Source organism: Pangasianodon hypophthalmus, chromosome 16, assembly GCF_027358585.1.
Source record: "Pangasianodon hypophthalmus isolate fPanHyp1 chromosome 16, fPanHyp1.pri, whole genome shotgun sequence".
NCBI classification, from domain to species: Eukaryota; Metazoa; Chordata; class Actinopteri; order Siluriformes; family Pangasiidae; genus Pangasianodon; species Pangasianodon hypophthalmus.
The window spans coordinates 14,537,831-14,552,470 of record NC_069725.1 but is presented as its reverse complement, the minus strand read 5'-3'; the positions used below and the strand labels follow the sequence as shown (position 1 = coordinate 14,552,470).

Genomic DNA, 14,640 nt, shown 5'->3' with positions numbered 1-14,640 from the left:
ACTGGGTAGGGCCTCACTTTCCTCTCAAAACAGCCTCAATTCTTTGTGACATGGATTCCACAAGATGTTGGAAACATTCCTTTGGGATTCTGGTCCATGTTGACATGATTACATGACACAATTCCTGCATATTTTTCAGGTGCACTTTCCTGCTTCGAATCTCCCACTCTGCCACATCCCAAAGGTGTTCTACTGGATTTCAATCCGGTGACTGGACGGACAATTGAACTCATTGTCATGTTCATGAAACCAGTTTGAGATGACTTTTGCTTTGTGACATGGTACATTATCATGCTGGAAGAAATATGTGGATAAATTTCTTTAATATCTTCCTGGGAGTTTTTTTTTTTTTAAGCTGCTGCTTCTCCTGCATGGAGCGGCCGGCAGTGACGTCACCGGCGCCATATTGGTGTCTCTGTTGTCTTTCTGCTTGCCGCTGGATTTCGGAGCTCTGGGGAGAAATTACGCCACCATGGAGCTCAGCACACTTCTTGGCGCTTTTAGAGGTACTCTAAAACATTATTGTGTCTTTTGGTTGTGACACTACTGGGTAAATTCCTGCGGGTTTGTGAGGTTTTTGTAGAACACCAGACGACTAACTAGATTAGCGCTAACGCTAAGGGAAGGCTAGCTAGCTAGCAGTTAGCTATGCTTAGTTAGCGCGCTACTTTAGCAGGATATTAGTTGTGTAGTTAGCCGGCAAGCTAATGGACCGAGTCACTTTCCTAAACACTTGAAAACAGGAAGTTGGTGTGTTTTTTCCGTATACGACTACTTCCAAGCAGGAACGTTACTTCATTAATGCTGAGAAATCTCAGAGAAACATTAGTTAGCACAGAAGTGACTGTCATAGCTTTTAAAATCATTTAGTTCCATGAAACTCACTTTGAGTAACATACTAATGCTTAGCATCATGCTATTTTCTGATCTCCAAGTGTAGCAGGAATGTGATTTAGTGCCAGTAGTGCTTCCTGATTTTTCTTCAGTTTCGTTGAAACCTTGTGGAGTGTATGGTTTAGATCAAGAGTACTTTACTCCAGTTGTGGGGACTTCCTGTCGTGCTGTTTGAAGTTTTCCCCACGATAAACACAGCTAATCCAGCTGATCAAATAATTCTTAAACCTAAGAATTGTGTTGTGTAGGGAAAAGCTTCACATTATGTAGTACAGGGAGTCCACAGGACTGGATTTGAGAACCCCTGGTTTAGATAATCATATCACAAACACTCACTGTTTATTCCAGATTTTGAGAAGAAAGGAAAAAAGGAAACATGCCCCATTTTGGACCAGTTTTTGTGCCATATAGCCAAAACTGGAGAGACAATGTGAGTTGTTTTCGAAACTTCTTCTAATTACATATAATTTCTTTGCTTTTATAGCATTGATGTTTTCAGATCAGCAGTTTGATTTACCAATTTAATTCAGATGGATCTAGTTAACACCAAGAAACATAATAATAACAATAATAACAATAATAATGATGATGATGATGATGATGACGATGTCACCACACTGCATTGTGGACATGTGAAGTCAGTTTAGTTTACACTTAAATGGAAATACAAATGCTTCTCCTTTCTGTTTTGTTCTCTCTTAGGATTCAGTGGTCCCAGTTTAAAAGCTACTTCCTTTTCAAGCTAGAAAAAGTCATGGATGATTTTAAAGCCTCATCTCCAGAGCAGCGGGGTCCTGCCAATCCAAACGTTGAATACATTCCCTTTAAAGAGATGAAGGAACGGATACTTAAAATTGTGGACGGCTACAATGGGTAAGAGAGCATGGCGTAATTAAAGAGCTGTTGGCTTGTGCCAGTTTAATCGGCCTTATATGATTTTACGCTGCCATATTATCTAGTGCCATTTACGCGGATTATATTACATTACCGGACCTGACAACCTTTACACAATTTGTAGGAGCTTTGCACTTAAACGTCAGCGTGCGGTAGTACTTATCACTCAAAATATGCCAAAAGAGCAGTCTTCTTCAATCCAAATGAACAGTAGGTGAGCCATTTTGATGTATGAATCTGGAAAGATTTGTGCATATGCACTCTGATTTTACTTCTGCCTTGGAACTTGAACCCCTGGTTCAGTTCTGGGTGATTACATAGTGATTTTATAATGATAAATCGTGAGCAGCAAAAAAAAAAAAATCAATATTGCACTTGTACTCACCACGTTAAATTCCCTTTGCCTCACTGGCATTAGTGAAAGTTGTGTGCTTGTTTGTAGGCTGAAACTGGGCAATCTGATACAAAATTGATTTATTGATAGCTAAAATGAGAACAAAATTCTTATAACTGTTAAAAAAAAAAAAAAAAAAAAAGATTTTTGCAATAGATCCAACAGTATGTTTTCTTGGATGTAAGTTGAATGGATGGAACTTTGGGTCTGTGGAAAGGCCACATAATAGTTACTTAATAGTCAGATATCTTTTAGTTTAGTTAGTTTTTCACTAGAGGGTTGGTCAACACTACATCACTTCATTTTCTTAACGTATGCAGCCTAATCCATTATGTTGCACATGTCTTGTCTGTTGAGTAGAACTACAGTTAACTCAAGGTTCTGGGCTGCTAATGTGATAAACCTGCTAATGTGACAAATATATTTTGAGTCATATTATTTATTCTTGGTTTTTTTTTTTTTTTTTTTTTTTAGAATTGCATGTAATATTGTCCAAACTATCTTAACTATGATCCAAAACCAGAGAAAAGTATATAGAAGAGATGAGCACAGCTTGTGAATCAAATAAGCCATGTTCATGGTAACTGAAGTTGAATGTTAACCCACACTTTTTTTTTTTTTTTTTTTTGGAGAATTTTTAAGAATTTCACAGGTGTTACTCTTTAATTTTTATTCTTTTAACTGACACTTTTATCCAATGTGACCTGCATAACTAAGGTTTCAACAAGGTATCAAAAAGGTTTCTTTTTCAACTTGGCACCTGTTTTACCATTTTCAGTATCCTAATAGGCATTTCCTAAAATGGGTTGGAGCCAAATGTAGTTCACATTTTGTTTGTGCTTTTTTCAGTTTTAATTATACAGGATCCTAAATGTCACCTTACAGCTCAGTGCAGGTTAAGTCTTGAATGCATAAATGCTTAAGTGCATGTTTCAGTTTCTGAAATTGTTGATTGCTTTGTTCCAGGATCCCTTTCACAATCCAGCGTCTATGTGAACTGCTTACTGAGCCGAAAAGAAACTACACAGGAACGGACAAGTTCCTCCGAGGCGTGGAGAAGGTAGGCTGTGTTCTTGGGGCACAGGGTTCTTAGCCACCATTTTTCCACTGTGAAGTTCTGGAAGTGTGTACAGTTTCTCAATCAGCTCTCTTGAAAGAACCTTTCTGTTTATTTAATTGCAGAATGTGATGGTGGTCAGCTGTGTGTATCCTACCTCAGAGTGAGTGAAGCTACCTTTTCTTTAATTACATCCTACAGGCAGGAGACAAAATAAAGGAAAAACCTACATAAAGAGTCTTAGTTAGGTTTTGGGCCACCATCTGGCCTTTGGCATGGATTCTATAAGTCTCTTGAACTGTACTGGAGTGATCCAAAGCCTTCCATAAATGCTTAGTTTGGTTGAGATCTGGTGACTGAGAAGGCCATAGCATATGATTTCCATAATTTTCATATTCCTCAAACCATTCAGTGAGCACTTATGCCCTGTGGCTGGGGGAGAGGTCAACCTGGAAGAGACCACTTCCATTAGAACAGAACTGTTTCATTGTAGGAAAAAGAAAAAAAAAAAAAGCAAACTATTTTGAGCTCCTGAGTGGCACAACATTAAAGTGTTCACCCTTTTGTCAGGAGATGGTGAGTTCGAAGCCTGACAATGCCTCAGGCATCAGTGGACGGAGGCTATAGAGCAAAATTTGCCTTGCCTTCTGGGTGGGGGGAATGGCATACCCGCTCCCCTGCCAATCAGAGTGACACTAGGCATCCATGGTGTATGTGAGCTCATGTATGCAGATGAGGGCAGATAGCGCTTTCCTTCGAGTGTGTTACGCTGCCCTGTGACACTGCTTGAGCAGCAGTTTGAAAAGATGTGGAGGTTGGCTTCACATGTCTTGGTGGATGCACGTGTTTGCCCTGGCCGGGAACTGTTGTGTGGTAGGAGGTGTGATAGAACTATCTAGTGTGTGTTTTGAGAATTGGCAAGACCAAAGAGAGAAAAACATTGTCTTCCAAATGACCTAAACCATGCATGAAAAATGCCTCGTATGACGTAACAGAGCCACAATTTTTTTTTTCCTCATTAATTTGTCACCTGTCTGTGTGCTGTGCAATAATTATCTTCCATGCATGAGGAATTGCAGGGCTTTTAAATCTTACCTGCAAGGGGCTAATGATGCTGCAGGTTTTGCCACTTGTTTAAACAGATCTTGGAATTGAAAGACAAAGACTTTAGGTGTGGCCCCTGTTTGGCTGGAATGAAGATTTGCAGCCACACCACCTTCTTGTGGATAAGATTGGGGACCCCTGATATACTGGATTAAATGCTGATCAAATGCTGAAAATGGATTGAATGTTTTAATGTCATAATATCGTTTGTCATTGAAGAAAAAATGGCTCCAGTGGTGTGAACAGAATGAACGGAGTCATGTTCCCTGGAAACGCTTCTGCTCTTCCGGATAGGTAAGGACTGACACTTGCAGCCCTTGCCAAAAAATGAAAATGCTCCAAACTCCCCTTGCAATTACAAAATTTAATCTCTTTCTCTCTTATGCTTCCTAATTCTCATTCTGGTAGAAATGTGAATGGTCCAGGAACACCTAGACCAGTAAACAGATCAAAGCTGTCTCTGTCATGCAGCATAACTGCCAACGGCCTCCCGGACAGCACAGAGGCTAGCGAGCAAGTTCTTGAACAGACAGAGAGAACAGTCAGGTAACAGTTCAGAAGCTATTCTTAGTAACCTCATGTAAAGATAAAAGAAAATCACAAAACCTCTTGCATGTGACAGTAATTCTGGGCAATCATAACACCTTGGACTGTTTTGATTTATTAATTCACTCTCCAGTAAGCAAAAACCAGTTTAGTTCTAGTACATTCGTTCAGTGATTTTTTTTTTTTTGGTCATTTAAACCTTTTTTCTTTTACATCAGCGATTCCTTGACATCAGAAACAGTATGCTCAAGTGAAGGGTTGACAAAGGGCAAGCACCGCAAGGACGAGGAACCGGAGGAGGAGGAGGAGGATGAGGACGAGCACCGGCATAATGCCAAACGGCTTAAGTTTGATAAGGACACAGAGGAGGAGAATGAAGCCAGTGGGAAGGAGTTGTCTTGTCATGCTCCAGTTGAGAGCTCAACAGATGTGGCTGAGTCCTCTCTGCATGCTAGTATGGAAGTGAAAGATACATCTGCGCTTGTTTCTGAAGACCAAGGTAAGCTTTACTGGTGTCCTATCTATCTATCTATCTATCTATCTATCTATCTATTTATTTATTTATGGATTTGTATACTTTAAGGGACTTCTTATAGCGAGATGTTGCAATCTGATTATTGCAAGTAAATTTTGAAGAGGCACACTTTGTTTTGGACATTTGTTGACTGTTCGAATTTTTTTCTCTCTACCTAATGCTAATAAAGGTGAAATATTTGCCTGTTATATATTTTGTAGATTGCTGATTCTTTCTCGAGCTGTGTTTGTAACTAGCTAGTTAGCGTTATTAGCCTGCTGGTTTGCTAAGGAGCAGTCAGACTGGACTTGTACTTCTCTATTTTCTTGGCAGTTTCTCAATGCTAACCAGCGAGCTTAATTATCCATGTCCTTATAAAATCGTGCAACCAAAACAGTACTAAAATAAAATGCAATATTTTGTACATTGAAAATGCAGAGTGCATTTTTGTAAGGGAGATTTGGATCAGTAGTACCTGTATTTAGAGAGTATCTAGAAAAAGTAGCTCAAGATATTTTCAGGATGATTCTGTGATATTTGTGTTTGACCAATCGATGGGCTGCACTATTTTTAGCTCCTCCTACATGTCCCAGCTCAGCTTGTGTGGTTCCTGTGCATTCAGCATGATAACTGGGTACACTATGGCTTACTTGGCAGTGAAAATGGTGAGAAATAATGGTTAATTTGTCGAGCTGAGTTATGCTTCACCATCTGGTGCAGTCTTAAATAATGAATAACGAAATGCAAAAACTGTGATTAATTTATTGGTTGCACAATTGCACTATTTGTCCATATAATACACAATAATAGAAGGGATTTATTTATAATTGCACTATCCGTTGCGCCCAGATGAGGATGGATTCCCTTTTGAGCCTGGTTCCTCTCGAGGTTTCTTCCTCATATCATCTCAGGGAGTTTTTCCTTGCCACCGTCGCCTCTGGCTTGCTCATTAGGGATAAATTCACATATTTACAATATATTTTTTGTGAATCCATTTATTTCTGTAAAGCTGCTTTGTGACAATGTCCATTGTTAAAAGCACTATTTTTACAATTGAATTGAATTGAAGGGTCAGTCAACTATGTAGTCTTTGATTTCTAAATTATTGCTGTACCATGATTGTTAACCAACAGTTATGGTTATATATTTCATGTTGGCGAGAGGTTAAAATAGCTACAGCTAAACTAGAGAAAAGTTTGCACAAAGTTGAACTTTTATGCTTTATTATTGAACTAATTGTTTTTCCAGATTCTCATTTTTCCTACTCTAGTGAACTTTTTCACCAGGTATATGTTCTGCTGTGAATTTCTCCAGATGTGCATTTTATTTAAGTTAAATTAAAAATAAATTTGATGAAATTTACTAATCTCTCCACAGAGCCCTCCAGCACGCAGTCAGAGTCTGGAGATGACACGGCTGGCGAGCTGGGGACGCTGGATTCTCCTGGCTCCTCCCACAGTAATGAGAGTGGTTGTGAAGCGGAGCTGTCAGAGCACAAGGCACAGCTGGAGAGACTGGACCCTGCAGAAACAGAGGAGGCTGAGGAAAACAGTGACCCAGTAAGCAGTAGCAGTAACAGTGGTAGTGAGGAAGGAGAGTGTCATGCAGAGTCTGCGTCTTCGTCTCCCAGCAGTTACACAGAGGCGGCAGCAGAGGGCAACAGCATTGCAGAGGACTCTTCACAAAGCTCAGAGCCTGCACAAGACTCGGTGGAGCAAGGCTGAATGCACTGGTTATGTTGTTTTTTTTTTTTTTATTTCCCTTCTTTTTTTTTTTTTTCTTTTTTTTTTAAACAGCACCACATCAGCCCCAAATTACCAGCAGCCCTGGAAAAAGAGTGCAAGTCTTAATACCTCACACTAGAGGAAGGCATTTTCATGGTAAATCAGAGAACCTTATCCTCCTCAGGTCTCTACACAAACCTTGCATGGCCTTTTGACAGCCACACTTCATGCTGTGTTCCCGTTCTTCTCTGGAGAATGATTTTAACTTGAGCTTTTTGTTTACTGACACAAGCCTACAGTGGTGAATGTATGATGATGGTCTAATCATGGTTATCACCCAGTGTCCTACAACTGATTTGCCACAAATTTTCTATAAAGGTGTTTAATCAAAGACTTGTGTGCATGTGGTGTCCCACCCCCCATGTTTTGTTATAGACCAGGATTAAACAGTCAGAAAGATGCTTTAATCTACAAATCAGGAGTGAAACATTCCATGGGCCTCTTCAGAAAATACCATGTAGGATTAAACCACTAGCGGTTGTAATTCAAACACCATCTATTCCCGAACGAAGTCAAGGTGTCTGACTGGAGGATTATGTAAACTGTATCACTGGAATAAAGCATTTTATACTTGTGAAATCAGCATTTTTATTTTTCAGCAACCAAAAGATGAAGGTTAATGGACCAATACCTGTATTTCTAAAATTTGAATTTATTTTATAGAAACATAAGAAATTACTGTATATCTTTTAGTGATTACTGTTCAAGCAGCAAGAGTCTGACCAAATGCCCATTCATTTCAAATTGTATGTGGCATCATCTTTTATCTATACTGCCTTCTGCATTTGCTTTGTTGTGGCATAAATGGAAAGTCATTTTAGAGTTTCTTAATTTATTCTTCAACCACTCAATGTTTTCTTGCTGTAGGAATGGGAAAACTCATCTGTAGTGCTGTTAGGCTTGCCTTTATTGCTCTCTTGAGGAGTGTGATCAAGTGTGGAGTAGAGGAGCACCAATTAAGTTCTCTCCTCCACTTTTTTGAAAAGTGAGTAATAAAATGTCAACAGCCTATCAACACGGTAGCAGCAACTTTTTTTATTTTTAAATTTTATCGCACATTTTAGTACTTCTTGGTCAACATTCTAGCATTTTATGGTGCTGTTAAATGGACTGTAATTTCACCTGCATTGGATATTCATGCAGTTAGTTGGAATGTACGTAATTGAATTTGCTAATTGTATGTTTGTGTTTAACCACTATTGAACAATTCTTAGTGACGTCTGTAATAAGCTTTTCACGTTACACTTCCTCTCCTAGCAAAAGCAGTTCTGAAAATGGTGATGAACTCATTGAACACTACCCCTCCTCTGCCAGCTTAGTAACATCTGAGCTAACATGGGTATAGGCCATCATATCTGTAACTAACTAATTTCATAACTCCTTTTTGATATTTAGAATTTTTAAATTTCTATAAAGTAGATTTTGTAGAATGTAAATGAAGTGTTCAAGGCCTTTGTGTAAAGTAATCAATTTTATGATTTCTCCGTGAACTGAATGCCTGGGCTTTCAATACAGTATTCAAGTAAAGCAATAAATGTTAATGGTAAAAATGTTAATGAGACTTCATTTGTGCATGATGAAGTAGCAGCCATTAAGAATCAAATAAATTTTGGAACACTCATTCTCGTTGAGTTTTTTTTTTTTTTTTTTGAATAAATTCACATCAATATCAGCAATAAGAACAATTAGAAAAATAATCAGAAAGTTTCATGTACAATTATGTAAAAAATGCCTTAACAGTAACATGTTGAACATAAATTGATCATGAAGCTACAGGCATCATCTCAATATATACTTAGCTGACGTTAGTAATGAACAGCTGAACCACATAGAAATGGAGCTTAAAACAGAGCTTTACTTCTGGAACTGAGAGGATTGACGCAGGACAGAAAAGCCCTGAGGAGGGAGCTCAGTGCACTGAGAGAGGAGTTACACCTCCAATACGAGACAGAACAGTTTCAGAGCCTCGGAGCTAGCTGGCAGACACAACCCTCATAAACACATCCCCAGAGCCACCAGAGTCGCATCCTCCTCCATGCCAAAGGGTTCAGTACAGACACCCTCAGCCATACCAAATGTCACTGAGAGACACCCTTAAGACAACAGTCAAAAGCAACAAACATACACTCAGGCAGATATAGTTATCTGCATTGATTCCAGTGGAAAATGTCTAAGGATAAACTCCTCCCCAGGAACAAATTTGTTAAAATGTGTCACCCATGCACCATCAATGCACTCAAAATACACACCCCATCTCAGGTAAGCCAAGCCACATTATCGTCCACACAGGCACCAGTGACTTGATGCAGCAGGGCTGAGTGTGAAGAGAATAGCACAGACAGCAGCAAAACAATTCCCCTCCTCAAAGGTCATCATCTCCACCATACGGCCACGGAGAGATTTCCACCCTAATTGCATCCAGAGGATAAATGCACGGATCACCCATGGTAAGCCTCCCAAGCCTCTGGCTTGCTCATTAGGGATAAATTCACATATGTACAATTTATTTTCAAATTATTTTGGTTTAATTTAATTTGAATGTATATATTTCTGTAAAGCTGTGGCAATGTCCATTGCTGAAAGCACTATACTAATAAAATTGAATTGAATTGAATTAATGCTCTAATGGCCAATGTGCTTGGCATCACCAGCAACAATGCAGCCATGTGACTGGTGAAGCCGCCCCAGCACAACAGATCAACCCCTCACCCAGGTGTGCCCTCCCAGCTCAGTGTGCCAGCTGTCCCATCGCACCTGACAGCCAGTGCAGCAGAGCTATGCCAGAGCGGTGAAGAACTCAGTGAGGCAGCACAGCCCCTCTCATCAGCACCAGACAGTTGTTGAGCTAAGAACCATGTTCAGCATCACAGCCATTTCAGTTTCAGTTGTTCACTCTATTAAGAATTAATTGATGTGTATATATATATATATATAAATAATGTGGAAAAAATACTATGCGAATTTTTTAAATTATTATTATTTGGATGAATCTGATTTAAAATGATAAGGAATAATGACAGGAAGGGGCCAAGGTGGAAACTAGATAGTAAAATTTGGGAAGGAGAGCACGGGTTGCATATAATCCTTTGACCATGGTTCACTATAGGTTTGTATGTAAGTATGTATGTACAGTATATACAGTATATATGATGCCAGTGATCCTGACCCCTTCTTCTCTCCAGACCTGCCTGATCCATCCCGATGCCCTACTTCTTGTTAGATTTCTCATTTCATGGAAAGCCCTCGCTGCTGCTGAGGGTGACCCCATATGGACAGCCTAAAGATACATGAGATTACTGTGGATGGAACCACTTGGAAACCATCAAGATGGCTTTGGACTGCAATTGATATGAACAGTTTTGCTATGATGGCTTAGGACTACAGTTTCTTTGATAGCTTTAGGACTGCAATTCCCATGAACAGTTTTGCACTCATGTGTCTATCAGTGAACAGTGGATAACTTCAACAAAATAGACTTCATGTGTAAACTATAATGAATTTTCGTGATTGCACAATTGTACTTTTGACCATATACACAATAATAGAAGGGATTTATTTATAATCGCACTATCCGGTGTCACCCAGATGAGGATGGGTTCCCTTTTGAGTCTGATTCCTCTCAAGGTTTCTTCCTCATATCGTCTCAGGGAGTTTTTCCTTGCCAGCGTCGCCTCTGGCTTGCTCATTATGGATAAATTCATAAATTTCAAATTTATATCCTGAATGTATATATTTCTGTATAGCTGCTTTGTGACAATGTCCATTGTTAAAAGCACTATACAAATAAAATTGAATTGAATTGAATGTACTGTATGTATACATACAGTACATATTCAGAATACACATACAGTATATTCATACAGCAATACCCCAAAACGCTACAGGCCTTCCCCACCACAACTCTGTAGGTCATTAAGAGTGGGAAAGAACTGCTGCAGCTTTGCCAGAGCCTGGATCTGTACATTGTCAACAGTAGGAATTTTTCTAGGAGGTACACTTTCTGCTTGCCTTTTGACAACAACTCAATAGATACTCAATAACAGATTTCGACCCTATCACACTCAGAGCATTCACTATTAAGCCACTAACCCCTCTGTCTGATCACAGCCAAATTACTGTGCTCAGTAAAAGGGCAGAGACAAACAGCAGTGCCTGCAGCCAGCCCAGCTGCTCTACAGCATAAGGAGTGTGTACAGATGGGCCAAAACAGCACCAAAGGAATTCCAGAAAGCAGTCGGCAGCACAGAAATCCAAATACTGTTAGAATTTCTGAAAACTACATACCCTCACAGTAATGAAGGCATTAATCTGTCAGTTATCTAACAAAAAACACAGAAACAACACACTATCTGAGGAGTTCTGGTACTTAAAAAAAAAAAATTATTATTCAGAATGGTGTCTTATTGGTCAATCATTTTAAAACACTTTATAATCATATAACCACTCATACATGACATATTCGAGATAGTGAACAAATTAGGCAATAAAAGATTTCCAGAACCACCTGGACTTCCTGATTACTGAGCAGGAGTCTACTCTTAAACTGAACAAAGCTGGATCTGATGGTATCCCTAAATTAAATGATGAAGCATACAAACAGAAATTTTCATTTAGCTATTCATTTTGATTCTAAGTGTATGTTATTTCCCTGACATCTGCAGTAAGTCTCATAACATCTCAGAAGTGGAGGCATCTGTGTGAACAGGGACCAGGTTTTCCAGTCATCAGTTGGAGAATGACCGACTTTCCTACGAAACACAGTATTCTGAGTAAAAATCAGACTGGATTCATATCACATCACTGAACAACCAATCACATGTACACCCTTTACACCCTGATTGAATTACATCTTTGCCATAATAAAAAGCAAAAATTCTCACGAATTATAGACTTCCAAGTAGTATTCAATTCAATTTGGGACAGAATCCTGTATAGTGGTATTGGGGGAAAACATATGACATAATCAAATTCATGTACAGTGCATTCAGAAAGTATTCAGACCCCTTCATATTGTCACATTTTATGTTGCAGCCTTATGCTAAAATGCTTTAAATTATTTTCGCCACATCAATCTAGATTCCATACCCCATAATGACAAAGCAAAAACCAGATTTTTGATAACTCTGCAAATTTATTAAAAACAAAAAACTGAAATATCACATTGACATAAGTATTCAGACACTTTGCTATGATGAAATTTAGCTCAGGTGCATCCCATTTCTCTGGATTGTCTTTGAGATGTTTCTACACTTTGACTGGAGTCCATCTGTTGCAAATTCAATTGATTGGATGTGATGTGGAAAGACACACCTGTCTATACAAGGTCTAACAGCTGAAAATGCATATCAGAGCAAAAACCAAGCCATGAGGTCAAAGGAACTGCCTGCAGAGCTCAGAGACAGGACTGTGTCGAGGCACAGATCTGAGGAAGGCTACAAAAATATTTCTGCTGCATTGAAGGTTCCCAAGAGCACAGTGGCCTCCATAAGTCTTAAATAGAAGAAGTTTCCTAGAGCTGGCCTCCTGGCCAAACTGAGCAATCAAGGGAGAAGGGCTTTGGTAAGAGAGGTGACCAAGAACCTGATGGTCACTCTGGTTGAGCTCCAGAGATCATGTGTGGAGATGGGAGAAACTTGCAGAAGGTCAAACATCACTGCAACACTCCACCGATCTGGACTTTATGGCAGAATGGGCAGATGGAAGCCTCTCCTCAGTGCAAGACACAGTGTTAGTGTTTGTTAGTGTGTGTTGGTAGTGTGAACACCTCCAGCTGATGGCAGTGCTGTCTTACTCCACCCTCCTGAGGAAAGAATTTGGTCCTCTGTACCATGCGCTCATTGTGTACAGTGCATTCGGAAAGTATTCAGACCCCTTCATTTTTTTGACACATACTAACACCTCACTAATACCTCACCAACACTGCACTAAAACACACTAACACACACTAAAACACACAAACACCACACAAACCAACACTGCACTAACACATACGAAGCCCTGCCATGCTAGGAGCTGAGTGCAGTCTCTTCAGCGAGCTGGTAATAAACTTCAGCAAACTAACAGACACACTAAAACACACCACATCACTAATACTTCAGGACCAGCCTAACCTCAGAACAACCAGAGCAAACCAAATTATGACAAAATAAACTACATCAGGCATTTGAGAAGCCAAATTTGAGCCCCAAAGTGGCAGTACACTGTAGCAGATGACCTGAGCACAGTGACTGTGATCAAACACAGGCGCATGCTAGAGTACAGACTCAGAATGGGCCCATAAGTAATCATGGCTTCACTTCTTTACTAAACATCAAAAATACAGCCATTTATGGCAAATCTACATTAGAACATTTTTAATATTTTGACCTTTGTACTGACTTTATACTTGAGTTTATTTATTTATGTACATAAATCACTTCCATTTTTCTTTTTTCTTCTTTTGTTTTTTAAATAATTATTTTTATTGCCGTTTTATAAAAAAAAACTTTGTCATCAAATATTTGGCAATATTATAACTGCTGTAACCCGGAATTGAATTGAATTGATAATGTGCTCTCTCTCACTCTCACTCTCACACCCACACCTAACCACCCACACACAAGCATAGTTTTCCATGATCTTAGGATGTGAGCTTTATCAGTTGACACAGTGACTGTTTCTGTGAGCCATTTAATCCAGTGAATAACTAATGAGGCAATATTATAACTCTTTCCATATACTGGTGCAATCTATTGGTTATTGAAGTTATATTTACAAAGATATACTCTAGATGGTGCCATTTTGCTAAAAATAGGATAGACCAGTTGACATGAAAAAGTTCCACCTTCCAAGTTAAAATGAAGAGAAGGCTTAATATTTTTCATGAAAAATAGTATTTGATATCAAATAATAGGAATAGTTAAATTAACTGCATATTGAGAGTTCCCAAATGCGAATTCAGCACTTCAAATCAATTTCAGACCTTTTAACTCTTTAACTTTATTTGTCATGAAACTGCTTATTAGTCAATTGTTCAATCACTTTTGAACCTGTGAAATTGGAGGGACTATGTTAAAAATGGCTGTAATTTAAACCTCCAGAATTAAAGCTGAAAGTCTACACTTCAATCACATCTCGATTGCTTTCAAGTCCATCGTGGTGGTGTACAGAGCTAAAATTACTGTACATATGTCTGTACATATCCCAAAAGAAGGCTAGTTTTAGGCCTACCTAAAGATATTTAAACAAAAGTTATAATCTTTAATCTTTCCATACTTGATTGCAAGCACATGCAACTTTTTATTATAAAGAAAAGGCTCCAACCCAGACACCATACAAACATTGGTATGACTTGCCCAGTTTACGTCTCAACAACGTCACATGTAGTGCTGCTAACTGAGAAGACATCGGCACATGTCTACTCACCTGCTCCTTTCGGCTATCTTATGGCCTTCTTTCCATGATTAATCAGCAT

The 14,640-nt window shown here is 39.0% G+C and overlaps 1 protein-coding gene across 3 annotated transcripts; it reads left to right on the top strand.

Annotated features, from left to right (window-relative positions):
• Window positions 1–364: 364 nt before the first annotated feature.
• On the top strand, window positions 365–8,808 carry ppp4r2a (protein phosphatase 4, regulatory subunit 2a). 3 transcript variants are annotated; one of them, XM_026921044.3, is made up of 9 exons: window positions 365–506; window positions 1,243–1,324; window positions 1,597–1,767; window positions 3,149–3,242; window positions 3,365–3,402; window positions 4,563–4,637; window positions 4,752–4,889; window positions 5,108–5,388; window positions 6,781–8,808. In XM_026921044.3, exons 1-9 carry the CDS (start codon window positions 473–475, stop codon window positions 7,125–7,127), a joined length of 1,260 nt encoding a protein of 419 aa, XP_026776845.3. In that variant the 5' UTR covers window positions 365–472; the 3' UTR covers window positions 7,128–8,808. The 3 variants fall into 3 exon arrangements, with proteins under 3 accessions (XP_026776845.3, XP_053096885.1, XP_053096886.1); XM_053240910.1 differs by lacking the exon at window positions 4,752–4,889; XM_053240911.1 differs by lacking the exon at window positions 1,243–1,324 and having other exon boundaries at window positions 389–506.
• The last annotated feature ends 5,832 nt before the right edge of the window (window positions 8,809–14,640 follow it).